Source organism: Anolis sagrei, chromosome 2, assembly GCF_037176765.1.
Source record: "Anolis sagrei isolate rAnoSag1 chromosome 2, rAnoSag1.mat, whole genome shotgun sequence".
Classification (NCBI taxonomy): domain Eukaryota; kingdom Metazoa; phylum Chordata; class Lepidosauria; order Squamata; family Dactyloidae; genus Anolis; species Anolis sagrei.
Window position 1 is genome coordinate 119353552 of NC_090022.1, and position 27100 is coordinate 119380651.

General features: G+C 40.1%; 3 protein-coding genes across 9 annotated transcripts in view; 1 reads left to right on the top strand and 2 right to left on the bottom strand.

Moving 5' to 3' along the window:
* Positions 1-8089, bottom strand: part of UBE2O (ubiquitin conjugating enzyme E2 O) — an 83303-nt gene extending 75214 nt beyond the window's left edge. Inside the window, exon 1 of the mRNA XM_060764607.2 lies at positions 7550-8089. Coding sequence (XP_060620590.2) covers positions 7550-7963 — 414 coding nt within the window. The 5' untranslated portion in view covers positions 7964-8089. The remainder of the gene's footprint in view (positions 1-7549) is intronic.
* A 96-nt stretch (positions 8090-8185) lies between these two features.
* Positions 8186-23846, top strand: AANAT (aralkylamine N-acetyltransferase). 7 transcript variants are annotated; one of them, XM_067463803.1, is made up of 6 exons: positions 8186-8475; positions 9938-10066; positions 15981-16057; positions 19745-20012; positions 20492-20646; positions 22012-23846. In XM_067463803.1, the coding sequence occupies exons 4-6, from the start codon at positions 19856-19858 to the stop codon at positions 22315-22317; spliced, it is 618 nt and encodes a 205-aa protein (XP_067319904.1). In that variant the 5' UTR covers positions 8186-8475; positions 9938-10066; positions 15981-16057; positions 19745-19855; the 3' UTR covers positions 22318-23846. The 7 variants fall into 7 exon arrangements, with proteins under 7 accessions (XP_067319904.1, XP_067319906.1, XP_067319905.1 ...); XM_067463805.1 differs by having other exon boundaries at positions 15984-16057; XM_067463804.1 differs by having other exon boundaries at positions 8186-8385.
* An 849-nt stretch (positions 23847-24695) lies between these two features.
* Positions 24696-27100, bottom strand: part of RHBDF2 (rhomboid 5 homolog 2) — an 80189-nt gene continuing 77784 nt past the window's right edge. Inside the window, exon 18 of the mRNA XM_060764605.2 lies at positions 24696-26125. Coding sequence (XP_060620588.2) covers positions 25706-26125 — 420 coding nt within the window. The 3' untranslated portion in view covers positions 24696-25705. The remainder of the gene's footprint in view (positions 26126-27100) is intronic.

The following is a 27100-nucleotide window of genomic DNA, read 5'->3' on the forward strand; positions in this document are numbered from 1 at the left end:
TAAAATTTAATTGCTAGAGAATGAATTCATCACTTGCCTTACAATCTCTGAGGCTTCACTAGTTCACCATTTCCTAGCATAGTCTGTATAAGATGGTTAGAGAAATGTCACAGCTAGTGTACAATACAGGCTGACCAGAGGAGTGATGAAGGAGAGATGATAGTAATATTTTGTAATATTCAATATAACAGTATAAACTAGGACGAGAGATGACTTAAGTGTGAATTTTAAACAATTCAGTGGTTTAAAATACATGCCATATAATGCTTTCTTTTAAAAACAATATATGCAGTGGAACACAGATGCCCTCATCCCTCAAAAATGAGCAGTTGACCAAAATTTTGCAACCATACTGTAAAACAGAAGACCACTAAATATAAACTAGAATGATTTATTTATTTAAAAATATTTAGTCCGCCCTCCACTGTGACAAATTCTAGGCAGTATTCAAAAAGTAAAATACTACAGAATGATCCTACTATCATCGGAAATCCATTCCCAAACTTATTGTGGTTAGTGAAAATTCCAGATAAGAGAAAATCCTAATGAACAAATGACTTCCAGTGGAGGTATACCACAGAACTGTGCTGGAGGACAAGAAATGTCTAGAAGGAAATCTGTGTGTGTGTAATTAAGTTAACTTATATATAGGGAGATAGGATTAAATTTGAAACACAAAATGTATTCATGTTTCATCTAGACTTTAAACACTAATTTTGTGCATGAAATGAAGTTTTCATATATGGAACATCAGCAAGCAAAGATGTCACTACTTCAATCATCCATGTGAATAATTTGGATGTTCAATCTATACCTGCAACTGAATAAATAATTTGAAATATTTGGGCAGACAGAATTGCCTTGCACTGACATTAAAAGGGTCAGTGTTGATTACTTCCCAACCATCACTGAAAGGATTTAGTCAAGAAGTCATCACAAAAAAGGAGCTCTCTTTTCTGCATGCATAGCATCCTTCTCCAAATAATATAGTAGGCCCTTAACACCCACATCCAAATAATATAGTAGGCCCTTAACATCCCTAACCATCCACTGTGGTTCCAGGAATCCCTGATAGGATAATCATATCAGCCTGTTCTAAATGAACAAGGATATATATGAACGGAAACTGTTATAAAGAAAACACCAGACACTTACCTGCACTCAAAATTGAGCACAAGGCTTCTGTGAGCCTCACAGGCCAAATTAAATTGCAAGTGAATGTGACCACCTCCTTATGAAAGATTAAAGAACAATAGCTTAGAAAGTTAAACTAAAGGGAGCAATCCCAATAATGAAAGAGTAACATAGCACATTTTCAAGTAATTTCACCCATGACTCAGCACACAATGTTAAGAAAGCATTAAGAAGAGGGACAAAACAGTAAGCCACATAGCCAACAATGGAACCTTTAAATGCAGTTTGAAGGCTGACCATAACCCCAACACATTTTTGAATCAGATGCCTTGTATTAAGAAAGTGTCAGAAAAAATGAAGGGTTTGACATTTAATTCACATATTAAATTTGGAATTGTCATATTCCTGAAAATTGCAATCTTGAATCACCATACAGTACAATCTCCCTTCAGGACTTCTTGGACTCCAACTTGGATCACCAAACTTTGTAGGCTAGCCAACGGGGAGGTGTGAGAAAAGTAGTGGTTAATGTTTACCTGGAAAATCACAGGTTCCCTAGATTTGTCATTGTACAGCCACATTTTTTGCATTCTATCACAACTATTTGTGGCACCCAGTAACCCAGAATGTGGGCTGAAAAGTTCACTATGTGCTGCCATTGTGTCATGATGTGATTCTTTCTATAAATTACACATGAGAGGGGAGATATTGATATAGCGATGCCATACGAGAATGGCTTAAAGCTGACAGCAGACAATTCTGCCACAGTTAGGGACTACTTAGGGCATTTCTCAGTCGTTAATTTTGGCTAGATTGATTTTTTTTGTTTGTACATACAAGATTCAAAAGCAAAATTTGAAAAGATTAGAGGTTCACAAGCTTGTGCAGAAACACTGCTGGACTTCTGTGCTCCTGCCAAACACCCATATTTATTCAAGTCTAATGCACCACCAAATTTAATGCACACCTCAATTTCCAAAACCCTGAAACCCCAAAAAGCATTTACAATATTACATGAATCTAATGTGCACCCTAATTTTGGGAAGGTAATTTAGTCAAAACAGGTGAGCATTAGAATTGAGTAAATACAGTAATTCAGTAAATTCTTCAATGAAGAACTCACACAAACAGTAACACGTTGTATAAATGACATATAGTTGGCCCTCCATATTCATGGGTTCAGAATTCACAGAATCAACCCACCATGACTTGAAAATACTTAGGAGAAAAATCCCAAAACCAAACCTTAATTATGTCATGCACCCGAGCACTACCTTGTTGTGTAGGCAAACCCTGCTGCAGTGTCTTGCCATTTCACAGATCTACAGGCTCTCTTTTGGCACTCATTTGTTCACTATTTTATCTAAGTGATGCTATTTTACTACATCACTTGAGCATCCATAGATTTTAGTATCCATGGAAAGGGGGAGGGGGAGGGGAAGAGGCTGGAATTCTATCTCAGAAGATAGGGAGGACACACTATGTTCACTGTTTCAGGCATGCGTTCCTATACTGCATCACCTAATTCCCAGAAGAGGAAGAAGAAAGAAAGAGGCAACAGTGGTTATAAAGTTACCTGGCCTACATACAGCAGTTTAAACGTGGCTGGAGGTGCAAGAGTAAAATCATTTCCTGTGACATAGACATGAAATCCAAAAAACTAGATGTTTAGAAGCAACGAAAGGTAAGATGTTGAGTTTCCCTTGCATTTTAATGCGCATCAAATTTTGCATAAAATTTCAAGCACACTCAATTAATAAAGCACTAGTGAGAATTGTTTCTTATTAAATGATAACTCCCAGGAGCCCAAGTCAACTTGTTCAATGGTCAGGAATTCTGGGAACTGACATCCAAAACACCTGGCGGGCAACATGCACAAAAGGGGAAATACTCAGGGTGACATTTATGGCCACCACTCTCACCTTTGCAAGAGCAAGCATATGGAGTGTGGTGGAAGCTCCTGCCTTGGATGGCCATCTATCAGGGGTACTCTGTGCTTTTCCTGCATGGCAGGGGGTTGGACTAAATGGCCCATGTGGTCTCTTCCAACTCTATGTCTCTATGGGGTTATTCAAGCTAATATTTGGCCATCTTGTTGAATTCTTAAAAGAGTACAGATCTGAATCCATGCCTATGAAATAGATGGTTTATACTTTTATTTACTCCTGTCTAAAGAAAGTTAAGAGCTATCACACTGTAGTAATTTGAGTGTTGAACTAGGACTCTGCAGACCAAGGTTAAAATCTCCATTAGGACACAGAAATCTACTGAGTGACCTTGGGTAAGTCATAGCCTCTCAAATCAAATCAAATCATTTATTTCGGTCATTGACCAGCACAGGAAATAGTCACATTTTCATACAAACTTGGTATGTTTGGTACATTAAAAATATAAATATAACTACTGAAGCACAATATGGGTGAGGGAGCTGAAGGGAAGGGGAAACAGGGTAAAAAGATACAATGCCCAGACAGAGTACAAAATTTGCATACCCTCTCAACTTCAGAGGAAGACAAAGACAAATGTCAGGTGAACAAATCTTGACAAGAAAATGCAATGATATGGAAATCCTAAGGTGAGCCAAACTTGGAAATAGTTTGAAGGCACACAACAACCAAAAAGACTTGAAAGCACACTATAATTAGGTTTACTGTTTTCCCCAAGTGACATCTTACAATTTTAGCCTCACTATGAAACCAAAAAGCCTGAGTAAAAATAAGACCCTTGGGAATAATTTAGAATTTATACAGACCAAGCTTTGTCACAGAAAGCCTATATCCAAAATTTTAAATATTCTCAGAATCTATGTGAAAAATTATGAATATCTATCTTTTTAGGGGGTTCCAGGGCTTTTTTTAATATTGTCATTGCTGATTTCTTTGCTATGAACTTAATGGATTTAATCACAGCCAGAAAAGAAGTGTCTGGTCATAGTGAATGCATCGCATTATTCTCAAAGAAATACACATGATTTCAAGGCCAAGGACTGCTAATAAGAATATGAGTAGTACATACTTTCACTTATCACAGCATATCCATGCCACTCCTTCTCAAGATACACACAATGCATCGGTCCTCTCATATTACATCTGGGCCCACCCCTCACTCTCTTTTGTTCTACATATTTGGAGTAAGTCATTCTTCTCCATAACATTTGAAAACCTAACATAGAGTTCACAGAATATTAGTATCACTCTCAATATTTCAAATGAGATGCAAGTTAGCTATTTGACATGTACACTGTTATTTTTTAAGCAATTCATGTCAACTTGTGTCTCATGATATAAATACGCCCTTCAGTTTTTAATTATGCATAATTATATAACATCAATTATGCATACTGGAGCAAAGACAATGTTTTCCCTCCTACCCAAACAGTAACCTTTTTTTTTTTTTTGCTCCAACCAACAGTATTTAACCATTAATACCTTCATTTTAGAAGGCTTGCTACATTTGCTTCTCCTACACTACCAACCACTTACTACTATAGTGGCAACTAACAACAAACTCCCCCTATGCCATAATATAGTTCACTTCCAAGAATATTAATATTCTCAATTAATACATTGAGGCATCACAAGTATTTATAGTTATCCAAACATTTGCTAAAAATAATGGTCTCCAGTGATGTTTTTTCCCTCTTAAATAAGTTCCATCCCCATCCATATCTGAAACCATGCAGTAAAAAAATATGAACTTCTGCAGAACAGCAATACCAATCAGCAGATGTCACTGCAGAAGAGTCTGAGAGACCACGTCCAAACTCCTGACTACCTGAACAACCCGCAAAACACAGATTGCAGGGAAGGCCTGGAGCATTCAGGATGCTGAATAGAAGCATGTTGCCTAACAACATATTTTTTAAAATGGTGAAAGAAGTCTTCTAGAATATTATGGTGGGAGAAGGGGGAGCACAGAATGTAACCTATTTGGGGGACAGGGAGAGAGAGAGAGAGAGAAAAAAAATATGATTTTCTTTCCAAAATAGAAAACTGTACAACCTGTACAATGCAATGTGGACAATGTAAGGCAGCTTTTTCAGAGCACACTGGCCTGAGATAATACAGTATTTATAATATCAATCAATAGTAGCATTCTTGAAGGAATGTATGTATGCATATATGCATGTGTGAGCTATACACGTGAGTGTATATACAGTATATATATGTACACATGTGTGCTTATCTATGTATGCATACGTATGTTTGAGTGCATGTATGTAAATATATAAATGTGCATACAAAGAGTGGGCCAAAACTCACAAAGGCATCTAATGTTTCAATAATTCTTTGAAATTTTTGTTTGAAAAGATTTTATATATAATGTAATTCAATTTCATTTCCTATATATTCTATATATGCTTTTGTGAACATTGTAAATTAAAAACAAAGCACAAAGGAATTATTAAATATTGAAACCCCTTTGTGACTTTTGGCACACTCAGTATATGTGTGGGTGTGTATATATCTGTATGTAAGAGAGAAAGTATATATCTTTAGCAATATTTATTTGTGTGAGAGTATGTATATATATGTGTGTGGGTGTGTGTATAGGGTACGTATGAGGGGATGGATGTGTATCTATATATGTGCAAATGTATATATGTTTTTGTGTATATATGTGTATGTGTGTGAGAGAGAACCTATGTGTGTATATGTATATCTATATCAATGTGTGTGAGATTGTGTGCATAATAATAGTAATACATTTTATTCATTATCTGCCTTCCCTGATGGCTCAAGGAGGGGTACAACTAATTAAAAAACAAACAAACAAACATAAAAATACATGGCCTTGGACCATTATTTCTGGATTATGTGATTTTACCATTTATATTAATATGTTTTAATTCTATGTTTTAATGTTTAAATGTTGTTAGGTTTGTATGATCTAATTGATAGTTATATTATTCTCGCTTTATGTTAGGTTTCATATGTATGCGAGGCATTATGTTTTGTCAGAAATATGTTGGAAACCGGGTTGCTATAAGTTTTCCGGGCTGTATGGCCATGTTCCAGAAGCATTCTCTCCTGACATTTCACCCATATCTATGGCAGGCATCCTCAGAGGTTGAGAGGTCACAACCTCTGAGGATGCGTGCCATAGATGTGGGTGAAATGTCAGAAGAGAATGTTTCTGGAACATGGCCATATAGCCCGAAAAACTCACAGCAACCCAGTGATTCCGGCCACGCAAGCTTTCAACAACACATGTTGGAAACAGCTTTGAGCACACACACCCCCGAGTGAGAAAAGCGGAATACAAGTGAAGTAAATAAAAATACAATAAATTACTAAATTGCATTGCCAAGCACAGACATTTGAAAACTTATACCAAACACTGCTACAAAATTGACATATATTTATTTTGCATATTTGTATCCTGCCCTTCTCACCCCGGAGGGAGGCTCAGGGCGGCTTGACAACTTTTTTTTTTTTGCATTATTTCTATCCCGCTCATATCAGCCTGGAGGCGACTCAGAGCGGCGTACACAATCGGCACAATTCGATGCCATAAAAATACATACATTGATAAACAAAAGAACCATTATAGTGCAATTAGACATAAGCCAGTGCATAATAACAATATTAAAAGCTATAAACTATATCCTCTCATTCAAGTCCTTATCAGTTCCATCGTCTTGGGCCGTTCCAGAGTCATTTTCCAATTCAAGTTTGTCAACAGGTATTCATTCAATGCCAACAACAGTAATAAACAATAAAAGCAATTAGAACATAAAATTACTCAAACATTGTTTAAATCACACAGGTTTGAAATTGTAGTCCAGGTCAGTCCATTGTCATTCACATAAATTGTGTCTCATTCTCAATTGCTGCCTCTACTACTGTTCGAATGCTGGGTAGAGAGTTCCACAGGCGAGGGGCCACCACTGAGGAGACCCCATCGCTCACCCACCTCCGCCAGTCGTGGCAATAGAGTGCAAATCAAAACACATGATAGCAAGTTGACTGGGTAGGCCTGCCAGAAGGGATGGGTGTTGAGTTTGTTTAGCTGTTGGAGCTCTTCCGCAGGTCATTCCACAGTCGTAACTGTGTGTGTATATATCTGTATATATATATCTGTATGTGTGTGTGTGTGTGTGTGTATATATATATATATATATATATATATATATATATATCTGTATATATGTGTGAGGAATACACACACACAGAGGGAGAGCATGTCCCCGTCCTTTCTCCTCGCTCTCCCTCCTTGCCACCGCCCTCTTTCCTCGCCAACTTTCCTTTAAGACCCCCGACCCTCCCTCAGGTTCCTCAGGGCGGCCCTTCCTCTTCCTCCTCCCCTGCCGCAGCCCCCACCAGGCCCACGCCCACAGAGGGCCTGCTGCTGCTGCTGCTCCTGCCTCGGCATCTCCTTTCCCCCGCTCCTTGCCCACTCGGGAGGGGCCTACCTTGGTCTCCTTGACGTGCTGCTTGATGCCCTCGGGGTACCACTGGACGCGCACGTAGCCGCGGCGGAGGGGGCTCCCGCGGCCTTCTTCCCCTCCTCCTCCTCCTCCGGGGCCCCCGGACTCCGAGCCCGCCGAGCTGCCCCCTCCTCCTCCTCCTCCTGCTGTTGCTGGGCCTCGTCCTCCTCCCCCTCCGCCCCCTCCTCCTCCTCCTCCCCCGCCGTCGTCTTCCTCAGAGTCGGAGTCCTCGCCGTGCATGACGCGGACCAGGCCGAAGCGCACCGAGCCCCTGTACTTGCCGGAGACCAAGTCATGGGTGAAGAGGAGGCGCTGCGAGCCGCCGCCGGGTGCTGCTGTTGCTATTGATGGCGGCGTTGGAGATGGCGGCGTCCCGGTGGTCGGTGGCGGCTCCGCCATGGCTGAGGGGGGAGGAAGGAAGGAAGGAGGCGGGCGGAGGGAGGGAGGGAGAGAAGCAGCAGCAGCGACGGCGGCCGCCTGGCTCACTCTCGCTCACTCGCTTGCTCGCTTTCCCGGCGCGCGCAGGCGCAGTCCGCGTTCGGTAGGGGGCGGGGCTCCAAGATGGCGACGCCTCGCGTCAAATAGCAAAGCGAGGAGGGGGCGGGGCCAAGAGCAGCCTGAGGAGGGAGGGAGGGAGAAGGGGAGAGGGACGGGCCTACATCTTCCTCTCTGAAGGGGATGGAGGTGGATGGAGGGAAGGCCTCGGCGCCTGAGAAGAGAGGGAAGGCAGCTTTCACAACCGAAGAGGGCTGTGGCACACAGCACAGAAAACAGGGAGAATCGCGAGCGTGTCTCTGTGAGGAGGAGGAGGGCTCCAGAAGGTGCTCACAGGCCTTTGATGCCTCAAGTAGAGCATCATAAGATGGCGCCCCTTCCCACCCTACGAGGCAAAGCAGAGGCGGAGCTGACAGGTGCTCCCCTTCCCTAGTCTTGGCGCATCCACAAGACAGAATCCATGCAGTTTGTCTGTAACTGCCATGGCAGAATGCTCTGGGATCCTGGGAGCTGGAGTTTTACAAGGCCTTTGGCGTTCTTTTAAAGCAGTGGGTCCCAACCTGTGGGTCCCCAAGTGTTTTGCTCCACAACTCCCAGAAATCCCAGCCAGTTTACCAACTGATAGGATTTCTGGGGGTTGAAGACCAAAACATCTGGAGACCCACAGGTTGAGAACCACTGCTCTAAAGAGTGGTGGTGCCTCGGCAAGCTCCAAATTCTAGGATTTCATGGCATTGAGCCGTGATGGTTCAAATGGTGGGGAACTGCCTTCATCTCCAGCAGGCATGGGCAAACTCCCCCTCCCCCCCCCCCCCTCAGGTGTTTTGGGACTTCAACTTCCACAATTCCTAACAGTCTCAGCCCCCCTTCCTTTTCCCTTTATTTTATTTATTTACGACATAAATAAAATATCTCTGAGTCTCCTCCTCACCCCGAAGGGGACTTAGAGCGGCTTACAAGATATGCATACAATATATTATATTATTAGCATAGTACAATATCAGTATTAAATATTACTATATTATACATGTAATATTAGTAATATTACATGTAATAGAAATATATAATTATATTATTATATTGCATTACATTATTATAAATATTATATGTATATACACAATATATTATATTATATGATTAGAATAGCACAGGAGAAAAGGTGGAACTGTGTTCTGCCCCCCTCCCCTTCACTGTAGCCCAGAGCGGCAGTTGGTGCTGTGGGGAGGGGTCCCCAGCTGATGACATATGCAGGAGACAAGATGGAACTGTCCCCCTCTCTCTTTACTCTGGCCCAGAGCAGCAGTTGGTGCTGGGGGAAGGGGTCCCCAATTGATGGCATTAAGCTTTTCTGCTTAAGCGGCTGAGAGAGAAAAGGAAAAGGCCTGAGGCTCTTAGGAATTGTAAGAGTTGAGGTCCAAAACACCTGGAGGGCCAAAGTTTGCCCATGCCTGCTACAGATGAAGGCAGTTCCAAACCACTGGAACCATCACTGCTCAATGCCATGAAATCCCAGGATTTGGAGCTTGCCGAGGCACCACCACTCTTTAGCAGAGAACGCCAAAGGCCTTCTACAGTGTAGTAGAGGGACCTTTGGGGGTGGGTCTCTACCTCCTTCCCTTTTTGTCCTCCTTTCCCCAGTGTCTGCCCCCAAAGGCCCCTACCTGGCTTTGTTCCCTGTTAGGGGCAGGAAGTAATTTGAAGTTGGCTGTCCATGAGTGTCTTGCTGAAGATGGAGGGAGTGGCTCTCAAAATGGGAAGGCGGACAAGGAGTGAAATGGAAAGCAAACGAACAAAGATAAAATGGGAAAAAGAGGATTTCAAATTAAGCCATCTGTTGTGCATTTGCCCCCTTTGTCTCATTCTGGGTCTGTATTGTAGCTTAGGCCCAGAGAAAGAATCATGGGGAAAGAGAGCCAGTGTGGGGCAGCGATTTGAGCATAGAGTGAAGACCGGGAGACCAGGGTTCAAATACCCACTTGGCTGTGGAAACCCACTGAGTGACCTGGGGTAAGTCACACTCTCTCAGAGGAAGACAAAGGTGCCCCCTCCTCCGAACAAGTCATGCCCCAAAAGTTTGTGATAGGTTCACTTTAGAGTTGGTATACTTCAGAAATGACTGAAGACACACAACAGCAAAGATGCAGGAGGAGAAGGAGGGAAAGTCTTGGTGGGGGGAGTAGAAAATTTGAGCCAAAGCATAAACACAATGATTAAATTGATGGCTGCAAGAGTGTGGATATGAGGAATTGAAGGCATGGGAGAGAAACATTGTCTGAAGAGCAAAATCGAATACACTCAATTTCAAAGGTTGCTTTGAAATTTGAAAGTAAGGAGGAGAGAGGTGTTTTCTTTACCTAATAAAAATAATCAGGGTATAATTTTGGTACTATTATTGTGATGTTGAAAACCCTTAAAGTCTGGTATGGGAATAATTTGAGTGCACTACTCTCAATTAACTCCTTTGGACATCCATCACTGCTAGCTTAGATGTAAAGCAAATTGAGGGAGTCTAATTGTGACATGGAAATTCAGAAGCTGGGAAGGCAATGGGAGTTTCTGGAGCTAATGTCTCATGCTCACAAGAGTCTAATGGTCATCCTAGTGCAAGAGGTCCTGATATAAAAGCCCAATTAAGTAGAAGCTGTGGGGAGTGAAGCTTTGTTTCTGTATAGAGAAAAAAATGAGATAGTATTAATGTTATAAATGTAGAGGCAGTATAGTGATTTTATTGAGAGTTTAGCATTAATTTCTTAATTGTACAAAAAATCTCGCCCCAGGTCTTATTCATTATCTTCAATGTGTTTAGCAATCAAGGCTGGCAGTGTAATTTTGTACAATATATTGTGCAAGTATTTTAACAGAATAATTTAAATATGAGGCTTTAACAGCCATTCTTAAGATTTATTCCCAGTGCAATTGTTGCATCCTTCCATGGACATGAATATAGTATAAATGGATAGCTGCAACTAAGGGAAACATAAAAATAATTTCTTAAGATCTGATTAATCTTACAGTTATAAAAGATAACCCACATACCCAAGTTATAGAAGGGTATCCACGTGCTCTACATTGAAATCTCTATGTTGTTCCTAGGAACAAGTGTGGAGATTCATATTACTAAGGTGCACAAAGCTCAAGAAGTTGCTACATTTAAGTCTTGTCTCTAAGAACCATGCCCTTCAAAGCAAAAGAGAAACAATGTCCCATCATCTTAATGATGTTTTGATGTGTATATGTGAAACTTAAGTCTTCAGGGCAAAATGAAACTACTTGAGTTCTCTATGCAGTATCATATTTTGCCTTTATATTTCTAATCCATTATGTATGGGATTTTTGTTTTGTTTTTAGAACAGTAATGCAAAGCATTAAACTGAGTGAGCAATGTTTAGTCCACCAGATGATAAACTTCAGTTCCCATCGGCCCTAACCAGTATAACATAATAGAAGTTGCAGCCCATCAATTGAAGGCCATATGTGTCCCATCCCAATTTACCCCCAATGTGATGTATATGTGTACATGACATTTGAACTCCTGTTTCTCCATCTCCTTTAGTGTGTACTTTTCTTCTCCAAATATTCTAAGTTTTTTTTATATTTTGCTTTTGCTTGAAAAATAGCCATTATGGTTCAGATTACTGGGTTTTCATTTCAGCTATCGTATAAATAGCAAGAAGCCCCAGTGGCCCAGGAGAGGTGTAATTCAGCTTCTGGGCACAACTGTATCCTTTATTGCTGCTTGTCCCACCCTCCCTCCCTCTCTCTTTCTGGAAACTCTGGCTCCATCTTGTGGATATTTTGTTTTCTAACTGGAATCACAGTAATAAGTAGAGATATCTCTTACCCATAGGTTCCTGTGAAGTAAAAGTGTGATATACTGAGTTGCCTATGTTACTAGAAATTTCTAAGGAGTAGTGTTGTCATGTACTCAGAATTACTGGGTGGTTAAGTTGTCTGGTATGTCTTGTATAATGCTGTGTGTTATTCAGATTGTAGAGTCAAAATTCCATGACCCTGGAGTTAACTTTCTAAAGCTGAATGAAAAATACATGTTAACAAACACTAAAGGGACTAAACCAATACTACATGGGGGTGGTGAGGATATTCTACCATACCTGGGCAATGATTCCTACCTGCTGATGGCAGGAAAGCAGCATGGTATTCCCCTTCTTTTTACAGAACATGCCAAATCACATAAGTTGGAGAGACAGAATGGTATAATATTACAAGTGGCAGAATAGGAGAGCCCTTTGATGATGTTGGACTGCATTCCCATCTATCCTCAACATTGCCTCAACTGATGAATTTAACAACCTTTGGAGGGCATTGACTTTCTTGTCCCTCAGTTAGAAGGTTTTGGTGGAAAAAAATGAGAAGGTTGGAGCAGGACTTGCATTGTGATCCCACCTTCTCAGGAATTATTTTTGTGGCCACTTGTAATATTATACCAGGAAATCTTAACCTGGGGGTCATGAAACCCTTTCCTCTGAGAAATATAATTTCTGAAGTCAGTTTCAACACCTCCTTTAAGGTAGAAGCCCTTGAGGCTGTCTGCCAAAGGGACAATAATAGAGAAAATTACGTTGAGGATGTGCAAGCAGGGTTGGGGGCGGGGGGGAGACGATGGCAAGCATGCCAACAGAGAGGGTGCTGCATGCTCCTGGCAAGCGTGTCACCACTGTCTTAGATAATGCTCCTAGATCTGCAAAAGATATTTACACCTCTGGATCAATTATTTAAATGCTGAGAAAAGCAGCACTCAGCTGTAACCCACCCACATCTTAGTGAATGTAAAATTTGTAAAGAGACCCTTCTGTTTCCCCCATCTGCTTTGAACAGATTTTTTGCCTCTTATAGTGTCAGTTTGGCAGCTTTTATTTTCCCAACAGGTGGCGCTCTTTGATAGTACTATGTAGTTTTGAATCTAAACAATGCTGCACTCGATTTGTTAATATGCTATGTTACCATTTTTGCATGCCTGTGATATAATATCCAAATACATATAGAATAAATCCAGTAAGACATAATCTATACAGCTTAGAGTACTGTGGTTTCTTAAAATCGATCATATATCTCGTAACATTAGGTAAGATATATATTGGCCAAAGATACCAGATTTTGTCTGATCTTGAAAGCTAAACAGGGTCAGCCGTGGTCCCACCCTGTATATACTATGCTTTGTCCTGTGTGTGATATCTGTTTCCTTATTGTATGTATATATTCTGTAATGTCTCACTAAAATTGTGACATGTGAATGTATCACTGTATGAAGGCAACTGAGGACTTCATTGAATGAGGCAGGCAATCTGGCATTGAAGCTGGACTGCCACCTTGATGTTGGTCCCTGTTGCATGATCCCATGCACATCCTGCTGCCAGTCCGCCTCCTTTCCATGGTTAACCCATCCCCCACTATTTATTGATGAGAAGTAGCTGGCAATCCCCACAAGTTCCCCTCACTTGCTTTGCGTGAATTGTTCTTTCTGCTTTTGTGCTGGCCTGCAAGTAGTGAAGTGGCATCAGGAGATGGAATTATCCTCTCTTTCTTGCTGTTCCCAAGATGTCTCTTTTGTATTTAATACTAGCCTAGGTACCTGCCGATGCTTGAGTTAGGTCTTTTGTAATGCTGTTTGTAAGAAATAGTCATTATTTGCTCATGGGGTTTTTTAATTAATGTTCTGATTAGAAAACACATAAGGATGTGGATGAACTATAACTCGGTATTGGATCAATTCCCCCTCCTCCCAAATCCCACCAGTATTCAAAGTTGGTCATTATGGGTATCAGTGCAAAGTTGGTCTAGATCCATCGTTGGTTTGGCTCACAATGCTCTCTGGATGTGCGTGAACTATAAATCCCAAAATACCGGGTCAACCCCTCCCCAAATCCCTTCAGTATTTTATATTGTTCGGGGGGGGGGGGGGGTGTTGGTGTTCCAAGTGTGTAAGTGTGGTCCAGATCCATTGTTAGTGGATGGCACAGGGCTCTTTGGAAGTGGGAGCCTTCTTGGAAATCGTCCGTAAACAAGCATACATATATACACACACACAAGCATACAAACATATTTTCATTTTTATTATATAGATAGATATAGATATATAGATATAGATTTTACTGTTATCTTTGCCAATTTTAATTAACCATTGTTGGAACTGTGAAATTGCACTTTAAAAAAAAATCTGTGCGAGGATCATGTGTTGCAGAACCCCAAACTATTATTCAGTCTGATAAATCCAATTTGAGGCAAACCGAGCTTGCATGCTGCCCCCTTTTCTTTAAACCTTGGCTTAAAGTTATTTCAAATGAAGCAAAATTAGTGATAACCACTGTTTGTCCTTCAAAATAATAAGACAAATCATCCTCAGGAAAAAAAACAAAAAACTTTCTGAATTCATTTGAGCCACGGGGGCTGGAGAGGACAACATGCACTCTCTGAAGCCTGCTCTTGTTATTATAAGCTATGGTTTATCATTACAGTGGATGAGCACAGCTCAGTGGGATCAGATGTTCCATGAAATTATAGCATACGCAACACAGTTGCATAAAAACAAATGTTCCTATTCTCTTGTTGTATGCCTTTGGAGGAAATATTATTCTAAAGTTGCTAATATGATTTATAAAGTTTTTAAAATCTTTTTTCTCTAGGTCTCTAGAAGTTAGTCTGGGAGCAGATAGATGTTATCTGTCATGTGCATGTAGACTCCTTTTTTGTAACCATTTTAGAAGGCTAACTGTAGAATAATTAAACAGCATTCAACCATGTGTGATTTGCCTTTTAAAAAGTGCTGCAGTGGAGAAACTAATTCTGATAGGATGGCAGTCATTGTAAAAAAAGATTCTCGTACACTTTTTTAAAAAATCCCAAAAAATTAACCCAGCACAGCAGTCTTTGATGGCCTTTTGTTTTCAGAGTCCTGCTCCCAGAGCTGCAGTTTGGAGATTTCTGTGCACCTTTCCCTTGACTTGAACTAAAATTTTCATGAAATCTATAAGTTAATCTTACACAGTTTAGGATGTAGAATTTAATGCAGATGTTCTTTATCTCTTTCCTAACATGGCTCCCTAAACAATTGGTTATCTGGGAATGATGGAAGATTCAGTTATGAAATACAACATGTCAAGGGCAAAATCAGGGGAGCAATTGTTTTGCAAAAATATTGATGCCTACTTTCAGGCAAGAAATTTTAGCATTGGGTCCTGGGGCTAATATTTCTTCCCCACCCAAGTGCCCTGTGGACTGTATCCTGACATAAAGGTCAAATACCTCTGTCTACCCTTTTTCAGTCCCTGTACTACAATCATGTCACCTTTTATTGTCATTTTGAAAGGAACTGTAAGGAAACATGGAAGTATTTTGGGATAGTGCGGAGCAGAGAAAATAATTTTGTGTTTTTTGGGGCATTTGGGAGGCGATCATTCCAATTATGTTTGAAATATGAGGAGGCTTTGGAGAAAATGATGAGGGTCTGCAGGGGCAACAGAAGTAGGACCTAGGGGTTTGCATGCCTTTTAGAGTCCATCCCTCTTAGAGTTCACTGCTACATTTATTATTTATTTGAAACCGTTATACATCAAAGGCATGCAATGTGTTTTTGCTTCACCTGTTTTCTGCTGGCACATTTCTGTGCAATTCACCTGTGGCCTTTGCAATGATCCTTGTTTCTAGCAATCAGCTAAAATGCTTTATCCCTCAGCTGAAAATCATGCCAAGACAGTAAAGCCTGCTGCGATCCTTTTGTTGTCATGTCAGCTTGAGGCCTTTCAAGTACCTTTGTCTCATGAGGATTTTAAAATGTCTTAAGAATCCCATCACGTGCGTTATAAATAACAAATATATAAGCTGGAGTTCCTTTAGCCTCTCTAGCAAAGAAGCTGGGAATACCTCAGCATCCACCCCAATCTTCTTTCTTCTTCCTTCTTTTTAGCAGTGATTTTACGAGGTCTACAGATTGCTATCTGCAGAGATCATCAGTTGAGATCCTTAAAAATAATTACTGCACAGGTAAGAGTTTGTTCTTTTGCTATAATATCTATGATGTTGACCTCCCAAGTTGGGAAAAATCACATTCTGAAAGTGAATATGTACTCTTTCCATGCTATGTGCTGTTTTCAACCAATAGAGATTATATATACCATTTGGGTAACAGCCAATTAACATCTAAATAGAATGATAACATAATTTGAAGGCATGGTTTCTTCCCCCATTTCTTTCTATGAAAATTGTGGGACTTTCTTCATTTTTTATGTTTTACAATATCTTTACTTATACTACTGAAAATTATATTGTTACTGCTTTAAACAGAACTGATGTACATGTAGGTATGTATATGATCATAGCTAAGTGTATAAAACATATTCATAGGTAGCCATACAGCAAAATAAGTCAAAATACAAAATCTGCAAAAGAGATCTGTCTTTAATTTGCCAATCAAATGCACAAACATTTCATGCTAGCTTTTGAAGCACCATTGGCGTCTTCATCAGAAATGTGTGTGTGTGTGTGTGTGTGTGTGTATCATACAAGAGAAAACCAGAAAAGTTTTGAAGTCACAAGATGACATTTTGGGCTTGGCATCATGTAAGCCGCACAGAGTCCCATGGGGAGATGGTAGCGGGGTACAAATAAAGATTATTATTATTATTATTATTATTATTGTATCCAGTCTGTCACTCTGGAGGGATCTTAGTGCAGGCAGAGGCTACACCCTCTTGGCCATGTGGGGACCGAAACAAAGCAAAGTAGGACTGGAATACGAGTTAAATAACTTGTTTTTATCTTATTTATCATTGTATTTGCTAATGTGCACATTGGATACTTTAAAAACAAATTTCTTTCCATATTAAAGGTACTGGAGATAACCAATGGTCCTGAAAAGCAATGCAAAGCCACATTATCTGATATAAAAACTTGTTATCACTACATTTTTTTGGCAAAAGATTATTGATAAATTTATTTTATTGACTTATTAACACGTTCCATCTTATGGGAGAAGACATATGAAGACATTTGCAGACCTGAAACTATTCAGAAAATATTATTATGTTTTTCAGCAGAACTGAGAGAGTAACACTAGCAAAATTAGTTTGCAATTAGGTTATCAGAAGCTGGAATTCAAAAGCAGCGTTTATTAGGATCAGTTTTATTTCTGCATATATCTGAATTATTACATTTCTGTATGTAGTAGAGACTTGCAGTATTTTGCAATTCGATTAGTGAGAGATTACAGTTTGCACTGTCTTATACGTCTTGAATGTAAAAGATGTGTATATACCAATTAAGAAATAGTTGCTATCTTCGTCTGTAACAGCTAAAACAAAAATGTTCTCTGGCACTGGTATTGTATAAATGTATTAGTTTGGTTAAAGACAAATATATTTATATAATCTGAGTTGTTTTTGGGAACTGTGCCCTGCTTCATATATTATATATTGAAGGTACACATACTTTCCACATATATGAAGTCAGAGATTTTTGTATTTGTGCTTGAGATAAAAAGATGCATGGATTTCTTCTTTTTTTGTTTAAAGAAGATTTAGTTCATTGCTGAGTCATGGTACATTATGTTAATAGAATTCCCTTGCTCTATTGTTGCCTTTTTGATAAATATTTAAAAATTGTACACCCAGGATCTTAGTTCTTTTTGGCAAGTGATAATCAGTATGTCTCACCATCGATCTATAAGCTATCGATGAATGCCAAATACAAAGTTCTAATGAACCTGTCCTACTTCTCAGAAAAAATTGCAAGCACTGCACATAAATTATTGCTAAAATATTTTAGTACAACATTTGAAATTACTAAATTGATAACTAAAAGTTGAAAACCTCAGACTTAAGTATTTCATTGGTAAAATAAATTATGCAGATGCTGCCTGTCAAGCTTAATAAAAAGACTCTCATGTTCTGCTACTTCCGTTCAGATTTGTCCAAATTCTTGTAAAATTCTAAATGGAAAGTAGAGTCTACTTTGCACACACATGGTTTGCCACCCTTTTCCTAGCAGCTTCTGCCATAGAGATATACATGCATCAAAATAATACCTTCAGCAAGGTCCTTTCGTGGCTCATGCACTGTGCTTATAAGGGTATACAGAACTATACAAACTGGATAGGATAGGTGTGCAAGCTTTGGGTTATGTTTATAATTCCTACTGTGTCATATTGTGTCTGATGTGGGAATAAAGTTTGACTCTTGAGATCTGATTGGAGGGTGGTACTTAAGACTTCTGTGTACAGATCACTTGTCACGTCAAAGCACTCGCCTCCGGGACTTGTAATAGTTCATGGGCTAATCTCCTTTACTTGATCTGTCCTCTTGGTTTCTTTTCACACTGGAGCACGCTGGCAAATTGCACATTTGAAATAACACTTTAAAGCACATGCACGTATGTCGCATCCTTTTTATTCTGGTCATATTTGAGAGGCTCTTCAAAAAACGAAGGCTCTTAAAACCCCCCTGCATGGATTGAATATTGAATGTCTCCTTCTTCTTAGTTAACCAACCTAGGTTCCTGTGATCAGAAAGCCCACATTCCTCCAGAGATAGTGGGCACCAGATGGACCATGTGTTGACAATATTTTGCTCAAATGGAGACGCATTTCTCAAGATCGTATGATCTCATACATAAGTACTTTGTGAATTCGTTTAATCTTACAGGTTGCTAAACCAATAGCCATCTCTAAATCATATGGCAATATATTTCATCAGTGAATTAGGCAATTTGAAATATAACCCAATGTAAAGAGTCCTGAAGATTTAAGAACAAATGGATCACTTTGTTGCTTCCTCATACATTTTATATGGATTTAATTCTGCTGTTACTTTGTAGCTTGTTAACTCAGTCAGCATCCCATAGTCTGAAAAAGGCAATGAAAGAAGAACATTCTGAACAGCCAGGAAGTGTCTTGAATTTCTATCTCCCTGTTTTTGCCAAAGGCTGCTGGGTTTAAGAAAGCTTATTTCCGGCTTATCCTTAGCATTCTTCCTTTAGCCGTCTCTGCTCAATGTGCCCTTTCAAAATTAGTTTCTTCCTCCAAATAAGATCAACTGCTATCCTTGAGATTGTCCTGCAGGTGGTCTTTGACCCTACCATTGCTCTGTTTTTGCCTCTTCCAGTGCATTGTGTTCTTTGAGTTATATAATGGTTAATTAGACATTATAGGAAAGCTTTCCAGAAGGCGGAAGATTGATTTGACAGTATTAAGAGTCTGATTCTGTGTGAGAACCCAGTATGCTCTTTCTGAGGCTGAGTGTCTTTTTTCCCCATTGGAAGCAAAGGGACCCAGCACCTAGTGGGAGACAATCTGTATCTGTCAGGATTAAGTCCTAAGAGTGTGTTTGAGTCATCCGATCCAGCTTTTGGGTGACCTCAGAATAACCAATCTGCTCCAGCTCACGTCAGTGTATTAACCCTGCCTATCTTGCCACTTAACCCTGTCAGCAGGTCCTCAGGCTATAAAAACCATGTTCAATTCCTTTCCTCTGTCATTATTGCTCTAATGCACAGCACCTGGATGTTTGCTAGACTTTGCTTTTGTGTGCTAAACAATAGCCAAGACCTACCTCTGTGACCTGGTGGACCTTTGTTGCTGTAGTGGTGACGATGACTAAGACATTAGAAGCAGCAACATGTTTCAGGCATGTATATATAAAGGGATGCAAATGTCCTAATCTGATATTTGCTGCGCAGGTATTTCCATCTGTTGGCCAAGCGTGCTGGAAGCAGTTGGCTGCAATCAAGACATCCTGATTCCAAAAGGAAGAGAACCATTTGCCAAAGATACAGAAATAAACAGAGGGGATGTCTGCAACCAGCGCCTTACCATTTCTGAAGCCCACCCACTTCAGACCTCCACGGAGCTCTCCTGGGCGTCAGCGCCGGCACACTCTCCCTGCCAGCGAGTTCCGGTGCCTCACTCCTGAGGATGCCATCAGTGTCTTCGAAATTGAGAGAGAAGGTAAAGCGCCACTTCATCTATCAGTTAGGTTTTTGTAATGGTGTTTGTCCTACTTTCCAGAGGAAAAGCACTTCCATTCTTCAGTTTTTATGAAGTACTATTAAGGGAGGGGGAGAAAAATGAAAAATGCAGCACCTTTAAGACGAAATGACACCTTTTTCTATTGTCAGATGATGCAAAAATCAAATTACTAGCTGCTTTTTCGACTTAGAAGTTTTCTTTTTAAAAGTAAAGCGTTGGAGCAGTATGGAACATGGTTATTTTATCATTCAGAATCCTTTTGTGATATATACATTTACTAGGCTAGTATTTTAGTCACTTGAAGAACTAAGTTTCTTTCATTATTTTAAATAATGGAGTATGTAACATTTGTTTTCTTTATAGTTCCTTTGTTGTGCCTTTATTCTTAGACCCAACATCTTCCCTGTCTGCATGAAGCTTCAGCAGCATACCATTGATTTCTTTGTTGTCTTTCACAGCATTTATTTCAGTGTCTGGAGACTGTCCTCTCCATTTGGATGAGATCCGACACTTTCTGAACCTGTGTCCTGAACTGTCGCTTGGCTGGTTTGAAGAAGGCCGGCTAGTTGCCTTCATTATAGGCTCCCTCTGGGACCAAGAGAGATTGAGCCAGGTAATAACTAGAACAATTAAAAATGCATTTACTTCTCATTTTAGAACCGTTTGGAATAGAATGTGAATAGAGCCTAGTGTAAACATGGCAAGTACTAACACTAATGGGAAAATTCCAACTGCATTTAAAATCATTTCACACATTTGGGTGCAAGATAACACCCATCAGCAATTCTTACTCCACATTTTAAAATTTCATTACTCAAATTATGAAGATGCTACATTACAGTTTTTCTTTCTAGTGATCTGGAGAAACAAGTGGAATAGTCTACTATCCCCACAATGTTTCATTATCCAGCCGTGGCTAACTGACATGAGGAACAAAAGTAGTTCCTGTTCCCTCTCAGCATTACCACTCTCACGGAAGGAAATGGCCCTCTTTCTCTGTCCTGTCACTGTTCATGTACCCCTTCATCTGTATTACCAGTTTGTGGGTAAACAAAGAATGATTCTATTATACGTCACCCTCTGTTTGCATAAATTTACACCCACTCTGAATCTTTTCAGACTAGATAAGCTGTAGTATGATTTTTTTTGGTAGTCAAAGATGGCCTGTGGAATTTCGACATATGTCCAATTCTCAAAAGTAATCCATTGCTTTCTTGTCCAAGATAATGTCTAAGGAAAAGGTGACACTCATTGAAAGTTGGTATGATTGGCTATGTAGAAATTGAACAAGTGTAACTGTGAATGCAGATGTCAATCCTAAAATAATTGGATTGCTCATTGAAGCCTACTTGAGACATTTTTTATGGCTGTTACTTTGCCTGTGTAAACTGGGGTAATAATCACACAGTGCTCCTTGAAAAAAATACTGCTTAAGAGTCTGGTAGTGAAATAATTATAGGACAGGTGGATTGTTGCGCTGCCTCAGTATAAAGCAAGCTTTTCCTTGTTTATTAATATTCCAGAATACATCAGAAAGGAAACCATAGCTATTTAAATGTTAGTAGCATCTGATATTTTTCTCTTTATGTGTCTCATCGTGTAAAATGTTTTCCAGTAGAACTAATAAACTCGTCTGTTCGTACCAGTTAACAATTTCAAACGGAACATCATTGCCTTACAGAAGCCCTATCATGGGCTTTTCTTGGCAAGATTTGTTCAGAGCAGGTTTGCCATTACCTTCCTTTGAGGCTCAGAGTGTGTGTCTAGTCCAAGGTCCCAAAGGTTTCCATGACTTGAGTCGAGATGCAGAGTCCTAGTCCAACATTGGAACCACCACACCGTGTCTTTGATAGTATTATATTTCATAGTAGAAGAGGACCACTGTTTTAAGCAGTCAATTCAGCCAATATTAGGAAATACAAATTGGTAGGACCAAATCTTAGTAGTAATTGTCATCTTCTTTTCTCTCCTTTGTCAGGATGCTCTGACTCTGCACAAACCCCATGGTACCAAGGTCCACATCCACGTCCTGGCAGTCCATCGCACCTTCCGCCAGCAAGGCAAAGGCTTTATCTTGATGTGGCGCTACTTGCAGTACTTGTGCTGCCTACCTTATGTGCGCCATGCTACGCTGATGTGTGAGGACTTCCTTGTTCCTTTTTACTCTAAGTGTGGCTTCAAAGCATTAGGCCCCTGCGACGTCACTGTGGGATCGTTGAATTTCATTGAAATGAACCATGCTGTTCGTGGTCATGCCTTCATGCGCAGGAACAGTGGTTGCTGAGGTTATGCCTCCTCTTTGCATTCGTTTCCAGCTGCTCATCATGTTTGCTGGCAAGACCTGCTCTCAGTGATTCCCAACCTTTCTGATGGAACCTAGAGATGGATCAGAGGAGGCTTGTGGGTGGGATGCCAAGTTGTTTCTGTGGTGGGGAATAGGGGGCATCTGCGGTCAAGTGCATGTGCACACATAGACAAAAGAAGTGTAATAGATGGGTCTGCTTTTAAAAAGTTTGGGAACCACTTGTGTTGTAGATCCACAACTTGATTTAATTCCATCATGCTAGGCAGCCATCTCTTCAGGGAAACAAAACTCTCAAGAGCCAACAGTTCCTTAAAAAAACAACAACCATACAGCTGCCTTTAAAAGCAGAAGCTAAACTGTCCTATTTTTCCTCACTTGTGTTACCTTCCTTTACCCCCACCCCATATGTATGGAAGGAAAATATTGCCCGAGAAGCCGAAAAATGTAATTATTTCAGGGTATTGATATTTGTCTTGGGAAAGAACTATGTTCTGATGAACTTACTCTCTCTGTAAAGAGATGTTCTCAATGCCTTTTCATACTTGTGGCTTTCTTGTTCTGAAATGCATGGAATCTGTGTTTGAATTTGCTGTACAATGTAATGTGGTACTCTACAAATATATGTTGCTCAAGACACAAGTACCTTTTTTCCTCAGGCAATGTCTATGCTAGAGAGGTGAAGGTCAAGTTCCTGCTTACAAGAGTGTGCTTAATTTTCACATTCCCCCACTGAACAAGAGAAACCACAGAATTTTACAGGCCTCTTTCTGCTGTAGTTAACACTTACTAGTATTCTGGAGAGTAGCATCTTCTCTGTTCATGACCTAGACTAACACTCTACTTACTCACTACTCAGAGTGGCCTGACTGATAGCCTGATCTGCTTCTTGTCCACCTCATTCTTTTGATAACTGGGGAGCCAGTAGGAACTTCACCAATATTCCTGTTCTTAGGAGTGAGATCCAAACTATTCAAATATGGATTTATGCCGTTGACTAAGCAGCAAAGCCTCTCTCATCTGTTGCAACCACAGTGAAACAAACTTCTTAAATACCACACACTCATATAGAATCAGCAGCTGTGTTGGTTGTAATCTGTATTTAAATCAACACTGCACATTTGAAAAGATTATTTCTATTCTAGCTTGATCTAATGGGACTAGATCACACTTGCTATGGCCCAGTGTGGCCTTAGGAAGAAGACAGTTAAGACATGCTGATAAATGTCTCTTTTAATTGTTCTGGTCTTGGGAAAGGTTTTTACTCCCAGAAGGATTAGTAATGAAATAAGCACACTCAGTTTTCCAAGGTTAACCTAATGGGTAGAACAAATAAATTCATGTTGGCTTGATGTTGCAGGTCAACTGAACCTCTTCTATAGAGAGAAATACTCCTTAGCCCTTGCTACTGTAAACAGGAAATTATGCGGTCTCTAATTCTTCATTGTTCTGCATGCCATTTCCCACTTGCCATGTATTTTGTTGCCAGCAAATAAATGATTTTTTCTTAATGGGTTCTTGCTCTTATTCCCCCTTCCTTCACCACCGACCACATTATGTAATCAGAAAACAACTGTTGGGAAGAAACTGCAAATGAAGGGGCTCACTTAAAATTTGAGGGGAAGAAGACATCAAGAATTTAGAAAATGAAATTTCTCATATATACCATCAGCTGTGACAGTCCTCTACTTAGCAGATACTGAGGCATGGATCAAGGAGCAATACAGTTTTGAAAATTACTGACAGGAAGATATAATTAGCATCATTACAGTTATTTTAGCACGAGCTGTATCAGACTGGATGCATCTATGGCAATTTTGGGCCTGTATTGGCCCTGGATCCTCATGCTGGTACATTTTTTGTACCATGATGGCAGCCTGGAGAACACTTGTACGTTTAGAATCTGGCAGAGTTTTAAGTGGTCTGCAGTAATATTCAAAGACATAACTGTGATAGTCTGTTTCAGTGTAAAAAAGGGAATCCTGTAGTACCTTTTGAGACTAAGAACTGGCAGGCGCAGCTGAAATGACCTCTCTCCATCCTGGCTAATACTGTTGCGACCTCAGAGGGAAAGAACAGCAGTCCATATTTGCTTAATTCCCCTTTCCAGTCATCCCTTTCCTTATGTGTCATGCCTTATTTAAATTATAAGTCTGAGAGCAGGGAACTGTCAAATTAAACCACTTATGTAAAGTGCCATGTACAATGATGTGCAATATAACTAAATGATAACAGTTTTGAATTCAGTCACTCAAAGCAACAATGCTACACTTGTATCAAAACCCATATCAAAAACAGCTTACCTGCACAATTAGGTAGGTTTATACAAAGCAAGTTATATAACACACTTTTCACAGGACTGTTTGAAAGTTATTTATTTGAACAAAACATTATTTTCCCACTCCCCATTTTGTCACTTTCAGAATCTGCTTGTCTTTCCTGTGCAAGAAAAGTTCTCCTTCGAGCCATGTTCCTACAACAACTCGAAGTCTCTGTATTTTCCAGCTACTATATATGGCCACTAGCATTTATTACAGATGACACAAGGTTTCTTTAAAAGCATTAATGCTCTTTGCCAAAAAGTGTCTGTCTCTGGGTATACATAGAAAATTGTGACTGTTACAAAAAATGCATATAAAAATACCCCTTGGACAAAGAAGGGAGTTATTTTCACAGTACAATTCCTAGTACCACAAAAAGGCACTAAGGGGAAACTGCCATAAAGTTCAAGCACCATCTCATGCCAAAAGAAGGCACCAAGAAAGAAACTCTTGAAACCAGGAATTGCATAAAACAAACATCCAACAAAAGTCCATAGAGAGGCAGGTGCTAAGTAGAAAAAGTGAAGCAAGATATTGCCTCATCACAAAGGTGCTCTTTTAATGTCACTTTCTGCCAGATCTCCATTCCAGGAAAGGGCCAGTCTGTCCTAAAGACCAAGAATGCCAGTGGAAACTTTGCTAACTCATTCCAAGGCACCTGGCATAGAAGGCAGAGCGGGTAGCGTCTCTGTTGTGCTGCAAACTGTCTGGCATGGTGGTCTGGGAATGTTTTGGCATTAAAGCTTCGACCAATAATGCACCGACTTTATAACAGTACCTCTCAATAATAGCATCCAGATGCCCAGTATGATCATGAAGCATTTCTGTTTTGCTCCCCTCCAGGAAGTTTTGCAAAAGGTGATAGGATATGCCCAATTGTTTTGCTTCATGCCCTGGTCTATGAAAGGATCCTGGGAATTGCAAAGGGACTGAGAACAAAGGTGCCCTGCTTTGCACTGGCAGAGCTGCCTCGGTCCACTTATTGTTCGAAATTCAGCATGTTCGACGTCTTCTCCATTAAATAATGTTCAAACAGGCTTCCAGCTCCATCAATGCAAGACCTGATCCAAATCATACCTCTCGCAGAACTTGGTGGTAAAAGGCAAGCAGGTTAAATGTTCAATCCAGGGCCAATTAATGGGGTACACATAAAGCCAGATTACAAGAGAGGCAAAAAGGCCTGCAAAAACCACTAGTGAGATGATGATCATGGCCCGCTTGCGGTACTTGTCCACGGTGCCAAAGGTGATGTAAGGTAGAAAGGCAAACGAAAGCAAAAGCCCACTGAGGAAGCCAAATATGTGGGCAATATTGTCAATCCATGGAAGGAGGCCACAGACAAAGAGAAAAAGGACGATTCCAGAAAGGTTTAGGAAAGCCTTCCAGGGCTTCTCTAGCACTTGCCAGCTCTGGAACAGTTCCACAAAAAGGCAGGCTAACAAGCCAAACTGTGATCCTGCGGGCCCCACCTAATGGATAAAAGCAAAATTAAAAATAAATTTTGGCAGAAAACATTCCACTGTCAAGACATCTAGATGGTCTTTACTCTTCACTGCAAAGCTCCTCCTCCTCTTTATGCCATTTTATTTGATTCAGCTCAGCCTTAGGCTTTTAAACTCAAAAGTAAATCCTTGCAAGTGCAGATAGTCATTTTCTCCATGCTATGAGTTAGGAGTGCCACCCTAACTTATGTTCCACAGAAGATACACAATATCAGCATGGAGACGAGTTGAAAGCTAGGACTTTGTTCTGCTCAGAGTTGTTACAAATGCTGTACGAAGCAAACATATTCTGAATGGAGAGACCACTGTGCTCATACTTCTCAAGTTATTTTTAAAAGGCAGAGGGAGAACTTGTTTTTACAGCACTGAGAACTGATGTGTCAAGGAGGGGATAGACACCAGAATGTAAAAGATAGGGTGTGCCAGATTTTTTGCACAGAAATTTCACCAAACCATCTCTCACTCAGCAACAATGCATTGGCAAAACCTCTCTTATAGGCCAGAGGAAAATACAGATCTATATCTTCACTGGACCTGTCATCTGACTTTTAAAAATCTACCATTTTTCATACATCATATTGATGTGTGTGGATGTTGGGAAGCTTGGGAGAGCGCCATCCTTCAACAATTAATCCTCATCATGCAGGAAAGTCTCAAACTTAACATGTTCAGAAGTCTTGTAGTTTCAAGGCAGTACCACACCAGAACATCCTGCACTTCCTTCCATCCCAACTTAAACATATACCTTTTCATGTTAGATGTCAGATGTGACACCCCAATAATTTTTAAAAAAACTGAGAGGTAGAACTCAGTCCATCTTAATGCACCTAATTTGGAAATGGTACCAGGTGACAGAAATATTACTTCAGTCTCCATTATCTGAAAAGCTTAAGACCACAGGGTTTTTGAATTCTGAAATATCTGTATTTGCACACATATAGT